Genomic DNA, 21069 nt, shown 5'->3' with positions numbered 1-21069 from the left:
TTCTATTCTAAACACTCCACGTGTATCAGCTGGCTTTATTTTTGCAATAACTCAGACAAGTCATCACAGAGCCCTTGTTCATAACCTTCATGGTTGCCCAATGTTCTTCCCAAAGGAGGCTACACAGGGTGAGAGAGACACTGCTAACACAAGAGGAAAAGGAAAAGCTAACTGATGTCAAGAGGTATAAAGCATGGTAAAGGTGGAGAAAAGGCAGGGAGAGGGGAGGAAGGTTAAAAGGAAGCTAGAAGCAAGTACCTAGATGATTTCTTTAATGAGTTGAGAACTTCCTGTATGTTTTCTATTAATCTATGTATATAATTGCATACTATAAAATTCTGAAAGGAGATAACATGACAAGCATACATTAGAATAGACAGAGAGCATACAAAGACATATATCATAAAACTACCCTTGTGAAAGCCCATTCACATTGAAGGGACCAGACCCTCACCCAGCCCCCTGCTTAAGTAGCCATGACAGGCTACAGAAAAGACCTAGAAAGACAAAGGCCCCTGACTCAGCACATGTGCTTGGATTTCGGCCTTCTGACCTTGCAGGAGCTGCCCTAGGTCAGATACCCTCCAACAACATAACAGGCTGAAACTATCACAGTCCATACAAAAGGAGTAAGAGCTAAGTTATGGGATTAATAAGTTCTCAGGAAGCAAATGGAAGCCAGTAGGAGAAAAGTCAAGTGCAGGGTCATGCTCTCAAACACTAGCAATAGCCACCTCCATGTGGGAGGATTATAAATGACTTAAAAAATTAACACTCTTTACTTCTTGCTACTTCCAGGATTGCAGAGGAAAGAAGACAGGAAGTCTAGGGTCTCTTTGGCCCCTTATACCTCTCCTCTTTTCCACTCTTATGGCCTTACTGAATTATCTTTCTGACAATAAATGTGAGCTGCTTTCCCATTTTCAGGTAAATGTTAATGCTCTTTATTTTGAAAGATAAACCTGGATAAAGTGCATCCTTTATCCAACAATATGACTATACCATAATGAGTACTCTTTTTAAGTTTTGATGATGCTGCAACTTGGGAAAACAAAAAAGTGACTTCAATTCTCAGAAATAAAGTTGGAGCCACAGTTGAGAGATAATGTTCATCCTGTCCTTTTTCTCCATGGCACTGTACTGATGAAAAAAAAAAAAAAAACACTAAAAACATGGCAGAACAGATTATCTTCTAAAAATCTGTCATAATAGATGAAGAGGCAGAGAACTTGGGGCATGAATGAAAGCAATGAGTGTTCCCTGCCTTGAAGGAATCTGGCATGTCTAAAAACAACTCAGAAGGCATTCCAATACATCTTCAGGCCACTGCAGTGCCTTTAGACTGGTCAACAAGTGTTCTCAGTGCAGAACTGTCTGAATACTGTCACTGATGTTTGAACTTTGACATTTCTTTTACACTTTGTTGCTTATTTTTTTCTTCTACAGTAGACAAACTTAATGCAGACCATTTTTAACAGGACCCCCGGAAAGAAGCAGATGAAATTAGTGAGCCTGACTCACATATGAGGTGATATAAGTTCATGCCAAGATAGTAGAAGATCCAAATATATCCTTTTAAACTTACTGCTTAAAGTGATTTGGCAATCATTATGTTCTTTAAATGTGTTTGAATGTTTTGCCTGCATGTACATATGTGTACCACATGCATGCAGGAGCCTACAGGGGCTAGAAGTGGGCATCAGATCCCCTGGAGCTGGAGTTACAGGTGATTGTGAGCCACCATGTGGACACTGTGAGTTGAATCCAGGTCCTGTGCAAGAGCAGCAAGTACCATTAACTACTGAGCCACCTCACTAGCCACACCTATTTTTATAATATTAGGTAGTAACTCAATTTGATTCCATCAAAAACATTTACAGAAATGGAATAGTTGATCTACTTACTCATGATATATATAATGATATACATCATATATATTTTATATATATAATGATATATAATGAGGGGAATATCAAAATAACTTGATCAATACAATTTTACAAGCATTTCAGGTGTAATAAGCAAAATAATTACATAAAATGGGGTTCCTATACTTTATGTACTTGTACTTGAATATTTGAGGTTGTAGTCTCCCAGTAAATATACATATTCATTTTATTCTGGGTAGACATTAAGAAGTAAAAAGAGAAATAGGCTCTATTTTTTTAAGTTTAGTTCTTATGTATTTTCCTTTTACAGAGACAAAAGGGTTTACTAGTTAATGAGTATATGTTTCTAAGAATAAGAAACAGTGGTATTAATTGAGATACAAAATTCAATATACACAAATTTAAGAATCATTATCATGTAAACCTCTTAAAACTGGGTTAAGGCTGGAGCAATGGCTCAGTGCTATTAAGAGCACTGGCTGCCCTTACAGAGAACCTGGGTTCAGTTCTCAGAACCCACATGGTGATTCACAATCATCCATAATCCAAGTTACAGGGGATCTGATGCCCTCTTTCTGGCTCCCCTAGGTACTTCATGGATGTGGTACACATACATGCATGCAGGGAAAATACATACATATAAAATAAGCAAATCTCTAAAAATATTAAAGGGGGTTAGACAGGAAAAGTCATCAAAAGAGTAGAAATGGTGGGTGAGACTGAAGTCATGTACTCAAATGGCTGCCTTCTCATGTGTGGCACCCATGGGCCATGAGCATCTGGCAACATGGCGAGTTTAAAAGAGAAGTTACTGCTGCTGTTGAGAAGTCTGCCTTCCCTTTATTCCAGTTTTCATCTTTGAATTACAGGCTTCAAGTTACAAGGAAATGTAATTTATTGATATGTTCAATAGGCATGTGAATACATAATTCTGGGAGTTGCCACTACCCACACTCACAGCACAATGTTCCAGTCATTCTTCACCCTCCCCCACAGCTTACTGAATAACACTAATTATATCCTACATTTCCATGCAACAAAATATGTCAACTCTAGACCCAAAGGTCCTTCGGATGGTTAAACTGCCCCTGGATAGTAGCTTCTCAAGTGACAGGGCAGGACAAACTGTCAGTACAGCTTGGAGATTAACTCTTACTGTGTTCATGGCCATCCCCAAATTTTCAGGGGAGTCCTGGAGACATCTCACTGGTGTCTGCCACTCAAGACTGCTGCAGCATGGATGCCACAGGCACATGAGGACTGGACTAGTCTTGAGGTGGAGGTGAAGGATCAGCACTGATTACAGTGTTGCAGCAGGCCACTGATATGGGCAGGCAGGGGAGGAATCAGACCTTATCCTTATCCTTATCAGACTCATCCACAGTGAGTATGGCTTCACATTAAACAAGTAAGCAATAAAGGATGTCTGTTTGCAGGTGAATATAGATGCTAATGTATGGGGTAAAATACACAATAGTTTAAAAATTCTTCCTTAAATCATATCCAATTTAAAACTATAAAAGAATATAGAGAATAGAATTGCATAACTATGAATATGTGAGGTCTGGGGTGTATGTATGAATGTATACGTTTTTCAAGAGTGCGTGCTGCCTTTGTTTTAAAATCCCATTGCTCAGACATGTCACTGGTAGAGAGAAATATCTTACCTTATGGTTAGGAAGGCACAAACAAGTTTAAGTCTTATTCCTTAAGGTAAATGATAGCAATTTTACTAAATAGCAAATAAAATCCCAAAAGCTAGCTTCCAGCTTAAGCTAATGGAGCAGCTTATGTGTATTAAAGTTGTCATGGGGGTGTACAAAAGAGAAAAGCATTATTATCGAAGTATATCCCTAAAGCTGCAGACTAGAAGAAAGTTTAATTGTTTATTCACAGATAAAGCAGACACAATTAATGTTAAATGTTCTTTGATAAAGATTATAAATGTAAGGGAACTTCATATTTGACTGAAGGCTGAGGAATTAGATAAACTCAGGACACCAGAGCCCCTGGTTCTGATCCGGCCTCTTTAATTGTGCTGAGTCTTTTAACACAGGGATTTGCAGGAGTCCCCATTTTATCAACTCAGCAGATTGTATCTTTGTAGAGCATTTAAGAATTTTCTGACTGACAAAATAAAGCAGGCTAGCAGTTTAAAAGAAAAAAGTCATGTCTAGCTTCTGACAGCATTTCAACTTTAGAAGTCTGAATGAGGTTTGTGTAAATGCCAGGCCTCAAAAACGCAATTTACCCCCTACACCCCAACTCAAATACACAGCACGACAAACCAGGATTGTATGCCAGGGGCGGGAAAAGGCCAACTTACAAGAACATTAATGTTCATTTTCACAGCGTCAGCCAAGTGCACACATTGACGAGGAAAGAAATAGAAGAGAAATTCAGAGCAGCGGCTCAGGACAGCTAACCACAGAAAGCGGGGAGGTCGGGAGCATCAGGGTGGACATCATCGCACAAAGGTGGAAATGATAAACTGCAATACAGGGGGACAAATTGAGCCTGGAATGTTCTCACTCTCAAACCATTTGCTTAAAGGTATTCTAAGACACCCGAATGACTTCGAAGCTGATGAACGGATGGCAGACAAATGGGAGGAAACTGGTTCTAAGATGAGAATGACAATCATGGAAAAGACCCGGCATTAACGATACTGCAGTTACTTTACCTGAGACAGAGCTTCCCATCATTACTGTTACATTTCCCTCTTTCCATCAATATACCTGAGAACTCTAAAGAATCTAGAAAATTCTCTGTATAGAAAGTTCAAATAGTGGCTTTAAACTCCTCTGTAAAAGCTCATCAGCAATGACGTAAGGGAAATGATGGCCACACTCACCGTCACCTGGGTCAATGATCTCCACAGTGGTCACTGTGGGGAACTCCAGGACCGCCAGCACAGGCTCAGAGAGAACCACCTGGAAGGTCTCCGAGTGCTCATGTTCCTCATCACTCAAGATCCGCACTCTCCACGAGGCCCTGGTCTGGCCTGGGTTGAACTGCACTTGTCGCTGGGCCTTGCCCTTGAAGTCCCTGTCTCTTTGTGCAGTCCCATCTCTTGTGCTGATGCCTGCAGAGAGAATGGAATTCATTCATTTTAGAATAAATGGGACCATTCCCTCTTTTTCTTTGTTTTGTTGCTGGGCACCCAGCTCTGCCTTCATTGCTGAATTTCTACCAGAGACTAAAACAAAACAAATTGCCTTAGAGTACTTACATAAGATTATTTTGTGGTGGTGGCACATCACATGCCTTTTATCCCAGCACTCATGAGACAAAGACAGGTAGATCTCTGTGAGTTTGAGGCCAGCCTGGTCTACAAAGTGAGTTCCAGGGCAGCCAAGGCTACACAGAGAAAACTTTTTTTTAAAAAAAGGATTATTTTGAATACATCTGAATATATCACAGGCTATTAATATTAAAAGCATTTGTCTTAAGAGACCTCAGAAAAGCACCAGACAGGTAAATATTTTACATATGCATCTGCTTTAGTAGCATATACAGCATGGCTTATTTAATGTCAAAGGATCAAGGGCCTAAAACAGGAGTCACAGTTCTGCATCTGGTGAGTTCTGCAGATCTCCGGTTAGTGTCCTGTTCCCAGTGCACACAGAGGGACAGTCAGTGTCCCTTGGACCCACTACAATCACCATGGCATGACCAGCAGCAGAGCCCTGCTAATCGGCCTTTGCCAGCAGCTGCCTGCTCAGCCGGATTTCCTTTCATCAATGATGAACTCTTCCCAGAAGATTCAAAGGACACTTAAAAGCCAAAAAGGAATTCATATAATACAGGGCATGTCCTCCAGTTTCAGCCAAGTTTATCATAGGACAGCAAAGGCATTCACTGATGAAACACAGGTTGCAATACCAAATCCCCATTGTGGCTACTGAAAACACCCACAAGAGTTCACTTCAGTTGTTAAATGAAGCTACTTTTGTGTCTTCTCCCACATGGAAAAGTAGTACAGGGCTGAAGCAAGATATCTTGGATTGAGAAAATGTACTTTCATCCCTCATCCACACAGCAATAGATTGCAAACCAATAATTATGCTAACCACTCTCGGTTTGTGAGACTCTGGTGAAGTGGTTGTGAGTGTGGGCCCTGGGACCTTGAATGTTTGAGAATGTCACATTTTCTCTCTTTGAAGTGGAAGATACAATGGCATTTTTCTTGTAGGGTTAAGACCTATAGGGTACTGGGGTCTAGGCCTGGCATGTGTAAAGAAAGACTCAGCATGCATTAACTGTTTCCATTTTATAGGCCCATTGCCTAATACAGCACCACAGTCAGGACTCAAGGCCTTGGGAGACCTAGCGAAGGGTTATGAGGAGAAAAAGATATTGATAAAGCACTCAGCAGGCTTAAGGATGTTGCTTGTCATTGATAGATGTTTAATAACTAGTAGCAGTGAGATCCTTGAGATGCAAAGACTGCCATCAAATACAAAAACACATTTAGTTGATTATTGGATTATAAGAGCTTGTTATACATCACAGAGATATAGGCATGTCCAATTACTGCTAAAAAGAAATTGTGGTTCACAGACACAATGGGATTTCATTCAGCCATAAAGAAAAAAGAATCATAACAGTTACAGGATAATGTAGTGGACAGAACTGAAAGTCATTATGGTAAGTGAAATAAGCAAGAAGCAGAAAGGCAAGCACATGGGTTTCCTTTAATGTGAAACCTAGGTGTGACAGAGGATGCCCTTCTGTATATGTGTTTCTCTTATTAGCGGATGAATAAAACACTGTTTGGCCAGTAGAGGCAGGAAGATAGGTGGGGCTAGGAGATGAGGAGAATGCTGGAGGGAGAGGCAGAGAGCTGCTTGTGGCCAACAAAGGGGTAACAGGTTCTGGCATTCTCCGGTAAGCCAAGATTAATAGTTAAGGGTTAATAATTAAGAGAGAGCTAGCCAATAAGAAGCCCTAGCCATCGGCCAACAGTTTAACAGTTAATCTGTCTCTGTGTGCTTATTTGGGACTGAAGGGTGGCAGGACCTAGAGGGACAAGAAAACTCCAGCTACAAGAAAGAGATCTTAAGGGGAGTGGAGGAAATAAGGGCAACTGAGTTCATGACACGTGACAGCAGAAGGGAGGGTCGGAATAGGGCAGGAGCAGAAGACAAGCAAGAACAAAGCATGATGTGCATGAAAACACCTTAGCAAAACCCACTACTTTATATGTCAACCTTAAGAATTAATTGTAAGAAGCTCATTATGGTTTAAACATGAAACATCCCTCTCATCTGGTGCTTTGAATGTGCAGGCTGCATGTGCTGGCATTATTTTAAAGGTTGTTTGGCCTGGCTGGTAGAAGCAGGTCACTAGGGTCAGGCCTTTGAAGGTTATTTCTGTCCCTGTGCGGTTGGTCTAGCTCTTTCTGCTTTCTGATCAACCAAGATGTGAACAGCCCCCTCTCCTCTTCCTGCTGGCACAGTTGGAGCCACTCCTGCCTCTCTCCATTCACCACCACCTTTGGGTAATCCTTTCTTCCTTCCCTTAAGTTGCTTTGGCCAGGAGTTCCATCACAGGAACACAAACACAATTTAACATAGATTTACAAAATGAAAAGTCCATCTTTGGGAAAATGCATTAAACATCTTATATAATTCTTCATTTACTAATTGTACTCAAGTGATATTCTATATGCAGCTACAATGTGTTCTTAAGTCCATATGTGGGAGTGGAAATTTTATGGGACCAGCATCTTCACTGTAGATTTCTATAATTATGTTTTGTGTTTTACTTGACTTCTAATCCAGGTCCTGGCATAATTTCAGAGCCATCTTCAGTGATGGCAGACATGGACACATGGGGAGACATGGAAACAGGGAGATGTGGACACACAGGGAGACATGGACACACAGGGTCTTTTTAATATTCTTCTACCCCAGTTTAAAAAGTAGCTGTGTGAGATGAACCAAGGAGAGCTATGGAACCATTATAGAATTGCTGGTATAGTCACAGTCACAGAAAACTATTGTTGGGCCAAACAAATAACTTAGGAAAATGCATTAGCATTCCACTGAGGAAGAATAATTTAAAAAAAAAAAAACAGATAGAGAAAAAAATTCCGACTTGAAAAGTCTTTAAAATACTTTCAATGGTTAACTTTCTCAATGTTCTCCATAGGATAACTGTGAACTCGAATCACATGAACTTGCCAGTAGTGGGAACAGACTGCACATAGATAGTAGCATCGTTGATAAGCGTTGAGGTTCTCTGCTGTGCCTTATTATCAGTGAAGTTTAGTCACTGTGTTTTCAGGCCCAAAGTACAGTTGAAACTGACCTCTCCCTAACAGCATACAGGGAAATGTGCAGCGAGGGGAGCACTTGCAGAGAGACCAGGTCCCTAAAAAGGAGAGCAGTATGAACCTCTACTGCTCTCTGGAAAGTCAAATAGAATGTACAGAGCAGTCTTGTGGAAGTGCAGCAAATAAAGGACCTCTTTTCAAAAGTTAAAAAAAAATATAAATAAAACCCTATTTTTAAAGTAAAGAATAATTAATATCCGGAGTCCAAACATGTCAGGGGAGAACTTCCCTATGAATAGGGACCTAATGTTTAAGGGGTGACAGGCCAGTGCAATTTCAAAGTAATAATTTCAGAGACAACCCTTTTATTTTTGCCAATCCTATTGTGATTAATAATTCCCCTCTTCAAAGCTCTTCTGCATTTAACCTCTCTATTAAATGTGTGGTTCTTCAAAATGATATCATTGCTTGGGGTACACTGCCACTTTTCATCAATGTACTCAGTATTGTGCATCAACTCTATGTCCGTGGCATACACTTCCTTATTTTATGATTACATGAAATGAAATGTGGCCTTAAATCGGAGTCTAAGAAAGGTTTTATTCATTTGCTGTTGACTTTTGGTTTTATTAAATAAGGCAAAAGAAAATGACTAGGCTTTAGCATATAGCATTTTAACATATACTGGTACTTCAGTACATGTTGAAGGCTACAGGGTCTTCAAACTCAACACATGGTGAGTTAACTTTTTTTTTTTGATGCAAACTGCAGAATTAACATTTTGATGCCCAACAACTCTCTGGATACATTCTGCTTATTTATTAACATATCTGTCATATGTATTTTACACTGCTGTTTCAGTGTAAAATCTAATGGGGATACATTAGATTCCCATTAGTTTATTCTAACCTGGTGACATTTGACTTTATTTTTGAATTCATCTATGATTACTTCCAATTTTGTGAATGTATTTTACACCACAGAAAGATCACAATCATGCACCATGACACAAATCTGTTGATATGATCTCTAAGTACTTAAAAATCAAATATCAACATCTCACTAAGATTTTAACCTAGATCAGTGTCCTAAATTAGTGCTGTAGTTTTTAATCACTAGAGAAAAAAATATAAACACATGGGAAGTACAAACTAAACTCACTTATAAATGAAGTTTCTCCTAGGTATCCTCTGCGTTTAAGAACAATGTCAAGAAATTTGGAATCTTCGTTGATCAAGTAATATTCCTTTTCGAAGGAGATCCACGCCCAATTCAGTCGAAAATGCTGGTTGGTTAACTTGTTTCCACCTGGAAAATAAGAATTTTTATTTACTGTTTTTTACTTATTTTACTTACTTTACTGCTTTCTTGAATGAATGACCTTAACAATCCACAGACTAGGAAACTCTAAAAAGAATACACAACTCTGGAACATGTGTGGTTTGACACTCACAGATGATGGAGGCGGTCTTTGATAAATTAATCCATCCTTTCAGGATGGGAGGTTTGGGGGCAGAAAGGGGTATGTAGTATTCAGAAGCCAAGAAAGTTGTAAAATAGGGAGGGTGGATCTGGGAAGAGCCAGGGTGGGGTGGGGAGGTGAATAGGATCAAAATACCTTGCATGTGCTGTCCATTAATAAAAATATTTTTAAAGAAATCATTCACCACAAGGTGCCGCTGGAGAGCAAGCTTCTCACTCTAGAGGGCTGAAATGTTCTCACACACACATACAAACCTTCACAAATACCTTTTTCTGGTTCACAGAGCAATTGGGTGGAAGGCTTTAATTATAACCACTTAAAGAAAAACAAATATTCCTTCTCCACCCCCCTTTCCACTAGACTCCACTCCATTCCTGAGAGCAAACAGACAGCCTTTTTCATTGGCTTCCCCTCTCCTCCCACCTTCCCATCAAAATGGAGCTGGCTGCCTCTAGGGAGAAAATGAACCTTGTGTGTGATCTCTCTAACCTGAGAGCTACTCTGTTGAGTAAATGAAAGAACTGGTTATCAGTTGATCACTCCACACCTATCCCTCAACTGCTTTTGATCTATGAGGTTCATAAACAAAGGCATCACTAATTCCTCATAAGTCTTTCTGGGAAAGAGTAAGGGGGACAAAGCCTAAATAACAAACACAGCTAAAACCACAGTTTTTATTCTAGTTTCCTCTCTTTTGAGTCCACACAAAGAGAGCTACAGTAGAGAAAGATGAGATGGAGAAAAGTCAAGACTCTCAATGACTGAAAATCTGCACAAGGTGAAGGAATCCGGACGGGGGGGGAGGGGGAGTAGGGGAAAACACACAGTCTGTTTTCTCTAAAATTTTTATAAGTAGAAGACACAGTAACTTTGAGCTACAAACTCTCACTCCTGAAAACCAAAGGTAATGCCTCATGTAGTTGAGACCATGCAGGGAAATTGGTTCTCCTGTTTGACGTGTGACTTGGCATCCCAGCCTCTCGGGAAGTTTTCCACAATGAACTCGAGAGGCAAAAGGATGCTTAATCACTTGACCCTGCCAGTCTTCCATGGGAGTTTTGCTTCCAAAGAAGCTGAAATAGAAATTGTAAGGAAGTGTTCATTATAATAGTTCCCATCATTGCCCAGACCTGAAAAACTCAAGGCTTACTCTAATGTACCACGTTAAACCACTACCAAACCTTTGAGTCACTACCTAGTAGGTACAGAACCAGAGATGCAATTCCTTGGCAGCACTTTTGCCTGGTATAGCAATGTCCTTGGTCTAATCCCCAGTACTGCCAAATGGTTGCATCCCCACAAAAATCAATGACTATGAAGTTCTTATTGAAGCTCTTAAAATTGTCATGCAGAAGCGACAACATGTGCTATGGATGCAGCTACATAAAACACACTGTACAAACAACATTATTTTATGCTTGAAGTTGGTAAGGTGCTAGACAATTCAGCTTTTTAGTTACTCTTTGTTTTGTCTGTTATTTGTTTGCTAGTTTGGATTTTAAGACAGAATCTCACTATTTAGTGTGAAGCAGCAGACTTTCAACCTGCAATACTTTCAGTTCAGTCTCATGGATACAGGTGAACACAGCTTCCACGATCACTTTTTAAATTAATCCTTTTTAGTATTTATTTTAATACTTTATGTGTATAGGCATTTTTTGCTTGCATATGTGTGCATCACATGCCTGTCTAGTGCCTGTGGTGGCCATATCAGATTCCTGAAACTAGAGTAGTAGGTGGTTGTGAGCTAACACATGGATGTTAGAAAGACAGCCATGATCTGTTGCCATGCCACCGGCCCAAAGGATGAGAGCCAATTGTTCACATAAACTAAATTAGACCTATATTCTTATCATGAATACAGGCACTTTGTTACAGCAGAGAAAAACCTAACCTAACTGATTACATAGTTTATGAACATCTAGGAAAGAGTTTAAAAGTTCTGCTATGAAGAAAGGAGAAAGATAGAATCACTACCTACCTGATTTAAGTAGTACACAAATATGGGAATATCGTACTGAGCTTGAGTAGGAAGAGATGCAGTCATATCTAACCCTTCACTGTTTTGTGTATGAACTTGGGGGCAGGGTTTGCACACTTCATGGTCTCCTTCCTAATACCCTTGACTTTTTCTGGTCCTCTTGGCAATGTCTTGTTTTTCAAATTTGACAATATTCCACCAGTCTTACAGTTTGATTCCTTTATTGAAATAGCCAGAGAAATAGTGATCTCTGAAGAATATTGGGTGGTGGAGAGCTTTGTTTCCCCCTGAATGAATCAAGACACCCCAGCTAACCTTAGTTGGCATCTTTATTGGATTAGTTTTACTATGCAATACTTTTCACAGCCTCATTTCCTAAATGTAGTTATTTTCTGTCTGATGGTTTCTGCCTCTTCAGACTCTAACCCCTGATCTAGAGAGCAGGCACTTAATTTTGACTATTGTTAGAAGAACAAAAAAGCTCACTGAATTGAGTAGAAGTCTACTGCCTTGGTTAAAGGACGTGCCTCATTTATTGGGTCACGTGAATTTCTACGTAAGTGTAACCTATGGTGTCCAGTACTGAATCATTTAACTTAAAAACATTGCTTTAAAGGACACATCAAAATTGTCTTTGATTTTGGACTAGGTACCAAATTGCTGTTTTTTTCATAGTTCTAAATCACATATGGCTGAACAAGTAATTCCATGGGCCCACAGCATTTTGAGATTTTTATTAAAAGAAAACCAGAAACAATGTCAGGGGCCTTTGCTTTTGTAAGACAATGAGGTGGTGCAGGTTAATTATCACAGTGATTTAGAATTCATTATAAAGCTGGGGTTTTTCAATGGATGTTTAACTACAGAGTGCCAAGTCACATCTGTAAAGTCCAAATTCAAAACAATTAACTGCCACCTGACTCCTCTGAACACATGAACCATCCTTAGGTTTAGAACTTCCAGCATCTCAGCAGTCACTTGTGAAGGAAGATGCCATGACTCAGAGGGACTAAGCTTTGCTGACTTTAACTCCGTGTGTTAAGAGTATGATCGATCCTGTAGACTTGAACTGTTTTATTTACACAGTGGAAAACAACCTTGTTTATAATACACCATGTAAATGCCTCTAACCTCAGTAGATGGGAATCACACGTGTTAATGCTGTAACTAAGGCTACATGACTGAATGTAAAATTTTACATAAAATTTAAGCAGCTTAAAAACCAGACAAATTTTATTTACGTGCTTGGCTGCCTTTTTAAAAGTAGATCCCCAGTCTCAGATGCTGGAGGAGCTGGAAACAAATTAAGGCCCATGGCTTGTGCCATAAATCTCCACAACAGGTGCCTGACAGCTGATAACCACATTCCCCAATGCTTTGTCCCCAAGCCCTGACACCAAAGCCATTAAAGTTTTGATGAGAAGGCCCCCTTTGAACTTTTCCAGCTGGTCTTTAGACTTCTGCAATTTTCTCTTTCAGTTCAAACTCAATAGTCACTTTAGAATAACAAAGAATCACAGATCTTCAGTGATTCCCCCCTAGAAACACTGGCTTTCCTGATTTCCCCTAAGACAAAGCACACTTAAGAACCACAACACAGAGTACCTCAGCCCTGACCATGCTGTTGAGGGAGGATGCCCAACATTTAGCTTTAATAAGGAATCTGTCCTTAGACAAAAGTTAGTTACCAGAAAAAAATGTTCTTTTAATGTAAACTTCACTTACCAAGAGTAAAGTTCAATCTGAAGACTTCCCTAGAAGTCAAATATGCATCCATAATGAAACAAAAGCTAATCTGGAGTTAACCTTTTAAAGCCAAAGTTAGAGACAGATATTTAAGGGCTGGGGATGTAGGTCAATGGTTGAGTGCTCACCTAGAAATGGGTGTTTATATTGGAAAAGATTTAAGGAACTATTATCTGATTTATAGGCAAAATTGTGTCATTGTATTTTTAAGCAAATTTTAGGAAGTTTTGTTCTTTGAAAGCATGCCAGGCTTGATCACCATCAGGGCCAGAGTAGGTGAAATTCTGGCTATGCTTATGGGAGTTGGTGATTTCCCCTATGCTCAAGTAAAGGATTCATTTCAATGTCGTGTCTGTGAAAAGATGCATCTTTAACTTTGCATTTGCCTTGGGCTCTTCATAGGAGAAACTGCAGTTTGTAGAACCAGACCCTGATCCCTAAAGTCAGGCTGGTTTTAGTGCTTATTTAATACTGCCTGGTACAAAACATAAGCCAACCTGGGTCTTTGGGTCCCAGGAGTCAGCCTTCAATTATGGGGCATGGTGCATGCACAGCGACTAACCATACAAGCTCAAGACTGTCAAGTACTGCCCTGCAGCTGAGGGGGTGCATGAGAAGGGGTTACTTTACCCAGAGGGAATAGGAGACAACACATGGAAGTGACAGTGGTTAAATGGGCCTTAAGTCAGGGTGGCATCTGAACATTCAGGGTGGTGGACAGAAAGGTGATTCTGGATGAGAATTCCAGGAACGAGAGAACTTCAAAGAATTCGGTTTCATGGGAGCTCAGGGAATTTGCTACACATCAGTACTCTCTTTGCTATTGAAGTCTTGGAAAGCAGAGACAAGAAGTTGATGCCATAGATGAGGTTCACCTAAAGTTAAACATGAGGGCAGGAGGTGTTGGTTAATCCTGAGGTGACACAGACACACAGATATGAACATCTTAGACTCTGAAGCCTCTGTGACAGATGGGAGGCGGACCAAGAATTGCCCATACCTTTTATTGTTTTCCAGACTCCTTAATACATTGAGTGCTTATTTTAGCTTAGTTAATTAGTGTATTTCAGTTGAAGGCATTAAAATTACTGACACATGCAACAGTTTGTCATTAATAAATCACTTTCTCCTCTCATTCTGTGTAACTCCACCCCCACGTTCACTGTCTGCCTTATATGTTACATGAAAGAGGCTGTAGAGAACAAGGGGTCAGACCCACTGAACAGTAAAAGAACTTGTAGAGAATGTAGGGGGAGAAGTGGAAGGGCACGGGGGATTACACACAACACACACACACACACACACACACACACACACACACACACACACACACACAGAGAGAGAGAGAAAGAGAGAGAGCTATCTTCGGGAGAGGAATGAAAAATCGTACCCTTCTCAGCAAAGAAAGTGATGGATACACAACAACTTCTCCTACCTCATGAACAACACTGAGTGCAGCTTAAGTATGACTTAGTTCACACTTTATCTCATATATATATATATATGTATATATATATGTATATACATATATATATACATATATATATGTTATTATTTATTTTGTGTGTGTACTGTGTAGGTCCATGCTTAAAGCAGTCTGACAGTCTGAGTGTGGAGGTCAGATGACAGCTTGTAGGAGTTGGGAGTCAGTTCTCTTCTACTGCCACGTGGGTTATAGGGATTGAACTGAGTCGTCAGACTTCTCACCGCTCACATTCTATGAATGTCTCCAGTTCATCATCTATGTAGTGGCACGTCTTTGCTGGTGACTTCATTATTAAAATGTTCCCAGGTCAAGGTGCTACAACACTGTCTATGAAAGTTTTAATGTACCTTACAAAGAACATATAGGTGTTGTCTAAGTTTTACTCAACTCTTAGTCAGGGTCCTTGGGGTGTGTGCACAATGTTGGTGCCCAACTCAAATGAAATAAGGTGTTGTTGGACAGAAGTACAACAACTAAAACAAAGCTATAGGCTGATGAAATGAATTTAGAAAACCTGCATATCCCCTAGGGACAATCATTCAGGAATTACTGATTAGATTTCATGGTGATTTTATAGAACCTAATATAGTAAATATTGAAAATCACTGTTTAATCAGTACAAGTTAATTTTCCTGACACACAAAGTAATACATCACAGAACCAGTCCCCTCCATGGCTTCTGTTCAAGAGTGTGGACTGATGGGAACACTCCTGCGTTCACATATGGGAAACAGCTGCCTGCCTGACCATCACAGCACTGGGATATTGACATCACTGTGGCTCCTGTTTGAAGGGTGTCCTGCTGCCCACACGGCTGCCTATCTTAAGCTGAAGGTAGACACAGGCCATGGCATTGAGATGAACATGTACTCAGCAACATGCAAAGAATGAAGTTTTGTGCAGAAACATCTCCTGACAGAGAGTCTGTGCTTAAGCCTTTCTGGGGTCCAGTCCTATGACACTTATGTGGGAATTGAGTAACAAGCTGCAAGGACATCGATGTCCTTGGGCAAGAGACAGTACTCACTATAATGGAAGTGACAACAGGCAGAATAGTAGAAAGTGCAGAAAGTTTTACTAAGTGTGAATCAGAGAACCAAGCTGAGCTACATCATTCTATCCTGTCTAAGATCCCTTTAGGAAAGGAGAAAATAATCAGGGGACATTTTAATCTTCTTCAGTGTCACCCTTTTGGAAGCCTTTTTCCTTCAAATACAGAATAACAGTAAAAGTGACCACACACCTCTAGGGCCCACCCTGGGGGCATGTGTTCCCTGCTACAGGGAATCTGGACATAACTGCCAAAATTACAGTTAGATTGTGCTGTTACTACAGGTCAGGGCTGCCTGCATGGCTGCCTATCCTTCGCCAAAAGGGCTGCGAAGATGAGTTTTACTAACCAGAAGCAAGAGGTGGGTTCTGCCAGTGTTAGCACTTGGCAAAAGGAACACAGGAATGGGGTAACCTGGCTGAATTCAGCTCAGACTTGAGGGCCCTGCAAGTGCCTAGTGAGGAATGTGGACAAGTTGGCAGCTATAGTCAGCATAATTTTAATGAAACACTTAGTATCCCCACTCAGCACACAGTAGACACACACATGGGGAATTTCTACTTTCTATGGACCAGGTCAGCGGGAGTGGGATTTAATCCCTGTATTGGCTGTGTCAGGACCGATTTAACACTAACTTCCATCCAGTGTTCTTTTCGTTACTTCTTCGAGTCACCTGATCAGTTCATTCAGGTCAACGTGGAATTTCAGGCCATGCTAGCATCCTTTTAATCTTCTCAAGTTAATGAATTCATAAACTGATGCCACAGGATAGAAGCAATACTATCTGAGTAAATGTCCCTCCAGTTGGCAAAGATCCTGGTGCTAACAGATAATGAGGCCGCCGGAGAGTAGGAATCAGATGGCAAAGCAGAGGAATGGCAGAAAAAAGAACACAAGAGTTCAGCCTCTAATTTCAGGGAGGGATTTGGAGGCTACACTCAATGCTGAGCTGAGGAGACTGGGAGGTAATTGCTTCTGATGGAGGAAACTACCAGGCCAGAGCTGGGTGGGAGCTGCAAGCCTGAGCCTTCAGGGCTCCTTCCATTATCTAAGTACAGCCCCTCCCCCAAGCCCCAGCTCCCACCCCCACCCAGCAAACAAGGAATTAAAATCAAAAGGAATGTGCTTATTTTCATCCTTGCAACCACAAGAACGGAAGAACCACCGATTCCTATCTTCTGGCCTAGGGTTTGAGAGTCTTTGCTACATCAAGCCTGACTGGTTATGCCACATGTCACATCCTGAGTTAGCCTTCACCCTGGCGGAACTAAGGTCTTGATGCTGGTATGCACAGCCAGGAATTCCGGTGCACATCCACCTGAATGCGCACCTGAAAAGGGCAAAGGACAGAGTAAACACAGGTAATTGCAAGGTGAACTCTCACCCACTACTTCACCAGCATTTGCAGTCTTGAAGCTAACTTAGTTATTTTAATTCTTGTCATGCAAGCAACTAAGGACAACTTTCTTTCACTTAATTTACTGATCAGGGAATAAATTAAAGAAATAATTATGTTGATGAAAAGCACAATTACAGACACCGGGCATTTTAGAGTAGCGGTTTCTCCTCACTTGCTATTTTACCAGGCTCCAGAAAGGTATGGCTTCAATGGATTATAAAGGAGTTGCTTTACTGTGAAAGATGAATACATTACCTGGCAGTTGAGCCTGCTCTGGTGGTTCTTTTCTAGGCTTATATATTTAAGCATTTCAATTATTAAATATTAAGTATGATATACATGTGTATATTTTTAACTTTGGGGGGGTCTTACTTTTTGTCTCTTTTTAAAGCAGCCTAGAACTAATTTGCTGTCATCTTACCGATTTCCGACAGAAATGAAAATGCAAGCCAGCAAACATTTTCATAGAAGCCCTGACTGATTTTACAGAGAGCAAAGTTAGGAAGGCCTACACCCTCTTCACCCTCTTGGGAGAGGAAAAAAATACAAAAGCAAACACCTGGTGCAGCAAGATTTCACACAAGCCCTGCCTGAAGCTACAAAGAAATTTATTAGATCTCTGGCAACATGTTCTTAAAATAAACTTAATGGCCTCGGGCTCTCTGTTCAAACCAAAGCCTAATTCCTTTGGTGGCGCCAGGGCCAGACAGCTCCCCCACCCCAAGAAGAGGGGAGGTGAGGGAGTGGGGAGTGGCCCACCACCTCCAGGAGTAACCGGTTTAGTGCATTGTAGCTGACTCCCCAGTGAGGCGAGGCTTCTAATTACCAGGAGTGTGACAGTACCACACACACCACAGTGAGATGAGACAATGCAGCCTGCAGGCATTATGTCCAACTATGTTTGGCTGCTGTGTTATATCCCCAAGAAAAGACAAAAAATATAAAAGTGGAAAAATTATATTTCTTAATCTGATTGTTAAAAAGGAAAAAAAAAAAAACCAACAATCAAACCTTTTAAGTTTCCATTGCCATCAGCCTTTAAATGTGATGGAAGGTTTGGTTGAGATGGGAGCAGAAAAGTCATTCTGTGATCGAAACTCAGAGTGGAAGGGCCAGAACTGAGAGGACCTTTCTCAGAGCTGATTTTGTTTAGTTTGTTGGCTGTGTAGACTGAAATCAGAATTGCTCACACGTTATCTGCTCTGTTTTAGGCAACAAAATTAAGATTCTGAAGTTTGGAGTTTCTTTTTTAAATTACAACGATCCAATCATATTAACTGCACAGATTAATGGGTTTCACTGAGGCATTCTATACTTGCATGCATGGCTGGCTCACCCACAACAACTCCCACCCAGTTGTCCTCAGTCTTCTCTTGCCTTCCTCTCTCCACACTCATTCCCTGGTTCCCTAATGGTCCATCTTTCTAATCTGTCTTGTTTTTATGCTGTAAAAACTTTTAAGTTTCTACAGTTTAAAAAAAACAAAAACAATTTTTGGGATTATGGCTGGCTATCCAGCTATTGCACCTGTGGGAATCAACACAGCCTTGCCAAGGAAAGAGAGGAAGAAGGAAAGCAATGAAGAGATGGGAAGAGAGAGAGACAGAGACCATGGGCAGCCTCAGTGTCACAGGTCAGTTCATTGTTCCTTCTCATTTATTTCAGATTAGCTTTGCAAAGGGAACCTTGCTGCTTAACTGGCAGGAGTATTTAATTAGTCAAACCCTTTGGTAACTGGTCTGATCCCTTCAAAGTTAGGCAAGCAAAATAACGGAATCCTTTTGGTGATGTATGTCTCTATTGCACAATAATGTAAGATCCATTTGTTTACATATTTAGTTGAGAAGAGGAGAAAAAGAGAAGGGGAGAAGAAATTAAAGCAACCCATTTATCCTCTACAAAATTAGCAAGTGTACACTGTATATTTCTTCAAAAAGCATATTTTTAAAAGGGCACCTCTGTCTCTTTAAAACACCAAGACTAAGTGTTATGTTTGAAAAATAATTTAAAGCTTGGATCCAATTACTTTCAAGCTAAAAATATTTTTTTTCAAGCTAGGAAAGGTTGTATGTGTATTTTTACTGCTTTTATTTGTTTAGCAACTGTGTCTCACAGAGGGAAAATATATTATTAGCAATAACAAGTAGTATCAGGTTAGCCATGATAAGGCATTGCCAACAAATCGTGAGACTAATTTTCTTAAGTATTGCAACAAAGTGGTGACAGGCTGAGTTATATTTGCAGGTCCTAATTCTAGGTATTCTATGGTCTTTGGACTTTGCTAAGTCATGTTCATAATGCCCAAGGTATCTGGTGTCATTTTCAGTCCTTCAGAAAAAGCTGTTAAGAAAGGTAACCCCAGCATCTGTTTGTTCTGAGCAACCAAAGGAAGCCCTGACCAGGCTTCTTGGGGAATTTTGGGCTTTGATGTCCACTTGGTAGAAAATGAAGGTCAGTTGACAAAAATGGTCTTAGGTCAAAGTAAGCCATGTTTTTCTCTACTTGGTTAGTGTGTCAAGCAGGCAGCACATGGCAGACCTGCTCACAGTTTGAGACAGCAGTCACAACACAGAATTCATACATGTTCCATGCATGCAACATACGGCAAAACTGCTCATGGTTTGAGATAGCAATCACAATACAGAATTCATACATGGTTCATGCAGGCCCTTAAAAAGGGATTTTATTTATTATATGTACAGTGTTCTGCCTGCGTATATGCTTGCACGCCAGAAGAGGATACCAGATCTCATTATAGATGGTTGTGAGTCACCATGTGGTTGTTGGGAATTGAACTCAGGACCTCTGGAAGAGCAGCCAGTGCTCTTAAACTCTGAGCCATCTCTCCAGCCCCCCATGAAGGCACTTTTAAAAAGGCATGCTTCAAAAGTAAGCACACTGCCTTTAAGATAGTCTAACCTAGTACTCTCTGGGAGTGGGTGATTATTTCTGTTACTGGGGAACAGTTGGGCAAAGTCTAGTAACTTTGTGTGTTTATGCTCTTATACATGTGCACACATGCATGTGAGTGTACATATATATGTGTGTGTGTGTGTGTGTGTGTGTGTGTATGTTCATAGAAGCCAGAAGTGGACATTAGAGGTTTTCTTTGATTGCTCACTATCCACCTTATTTTTGAGACAGAGTTCTCTCACTGAGCCTGGAGCTCACCAGTTAGCCAGCTGCCCAATGAGTTCCTGAGACTGCCTGGTTTTGAACCTACACCCATGTGCCAAAGCTGGAATTACAGACAGGAAGAATCAAACCTAATTTTATGGGGGCTGGGGTATCCAAACTCAGGTCTTTGTGTTTGTGCCACAGGCACTTTACTGACTGAGATCTCCCCAGCTCTTAGACAGCTCCCTAGGCCCTTAGACAGGTAGTCTTAGTTGTCATAACTGGAGAGGAGAGGGGGAGAAAAGGGGGCTGGCATCTTTGGGAAATCCAGGGGTCTTACAATACTCAGGACAGACAGATCCCACCATACATCCATACACAAAGACTTAGAACCATCTCCCCAGGGCTCACTTGTTAAGAGCACTTGTTGCTTTTCCAGACGACCTTAGATCAGCATCCATATTAGGTGGCCTCCAACCATCTATAACTCCAGCTGTCAGGGACCAGACACCTCTGACATGGCATCAGAACTCACAAACATGTGCCCACATGCACTCATACAAACCCACACATACTTAATAAACTTCTTCAAAGGAGAATTATCTGGCACCAAACAATATCATGGCTAATGCAGAGA

At 40.7% G+C, this 21069-nt stretch overlaps 1 protein-coding gene across 1 annotated transcript in view; it reads right to left on the bottom strand.

Annotated features, from left to right (window-relative positions):
- Nucleotides 1-21069, bottom strand: part of Frem2 (FRAS1 related extracellular matrix 2) — a 132331-nt gene that overhangs the window by 63318 nt on the left and 47944 nt on the right. Inside the window, exons 3-4 of the mRNA XM_027394954.2 lie at nucleotides 9331-9477; nucleotides 4744-4974 (exon numbers count right to left, since the gene is read on the bottom strand). Coding sequence (XP_027250755.1) covers nucleotides 4744-4974; nucleotides 9331-9477 — 378 coding nt within the window. The remainder of the gene's footprint in view (nucleotides 1-4743; nucleotides 4975-9330; nucleotides 9478-21069) is intronic.

The sequence above is a fragment of the Cricetulus griseus genome (assembly GCF_003668045.3).
Source record: "Cricetulus griseus strain 17A/GY chromosome 1 unlocalized genomic scaffold, alternate assembly CriGri-PICRH-1.0 chr1_0, whole genome shotgun sequence".
In the NCBI taxonomy this organism is placed as follows: Eukaryota; Metazoa; Chordata; class Mammalia; order Rodentia; family Cricetidae; genus Cricetulus; species Cricetulus griseus.
The sequence above is the reverse complement of the archived record's forward strand: the minus strand, read 5'-3'. Positions and strand labels throughout refer to the sequence as shown.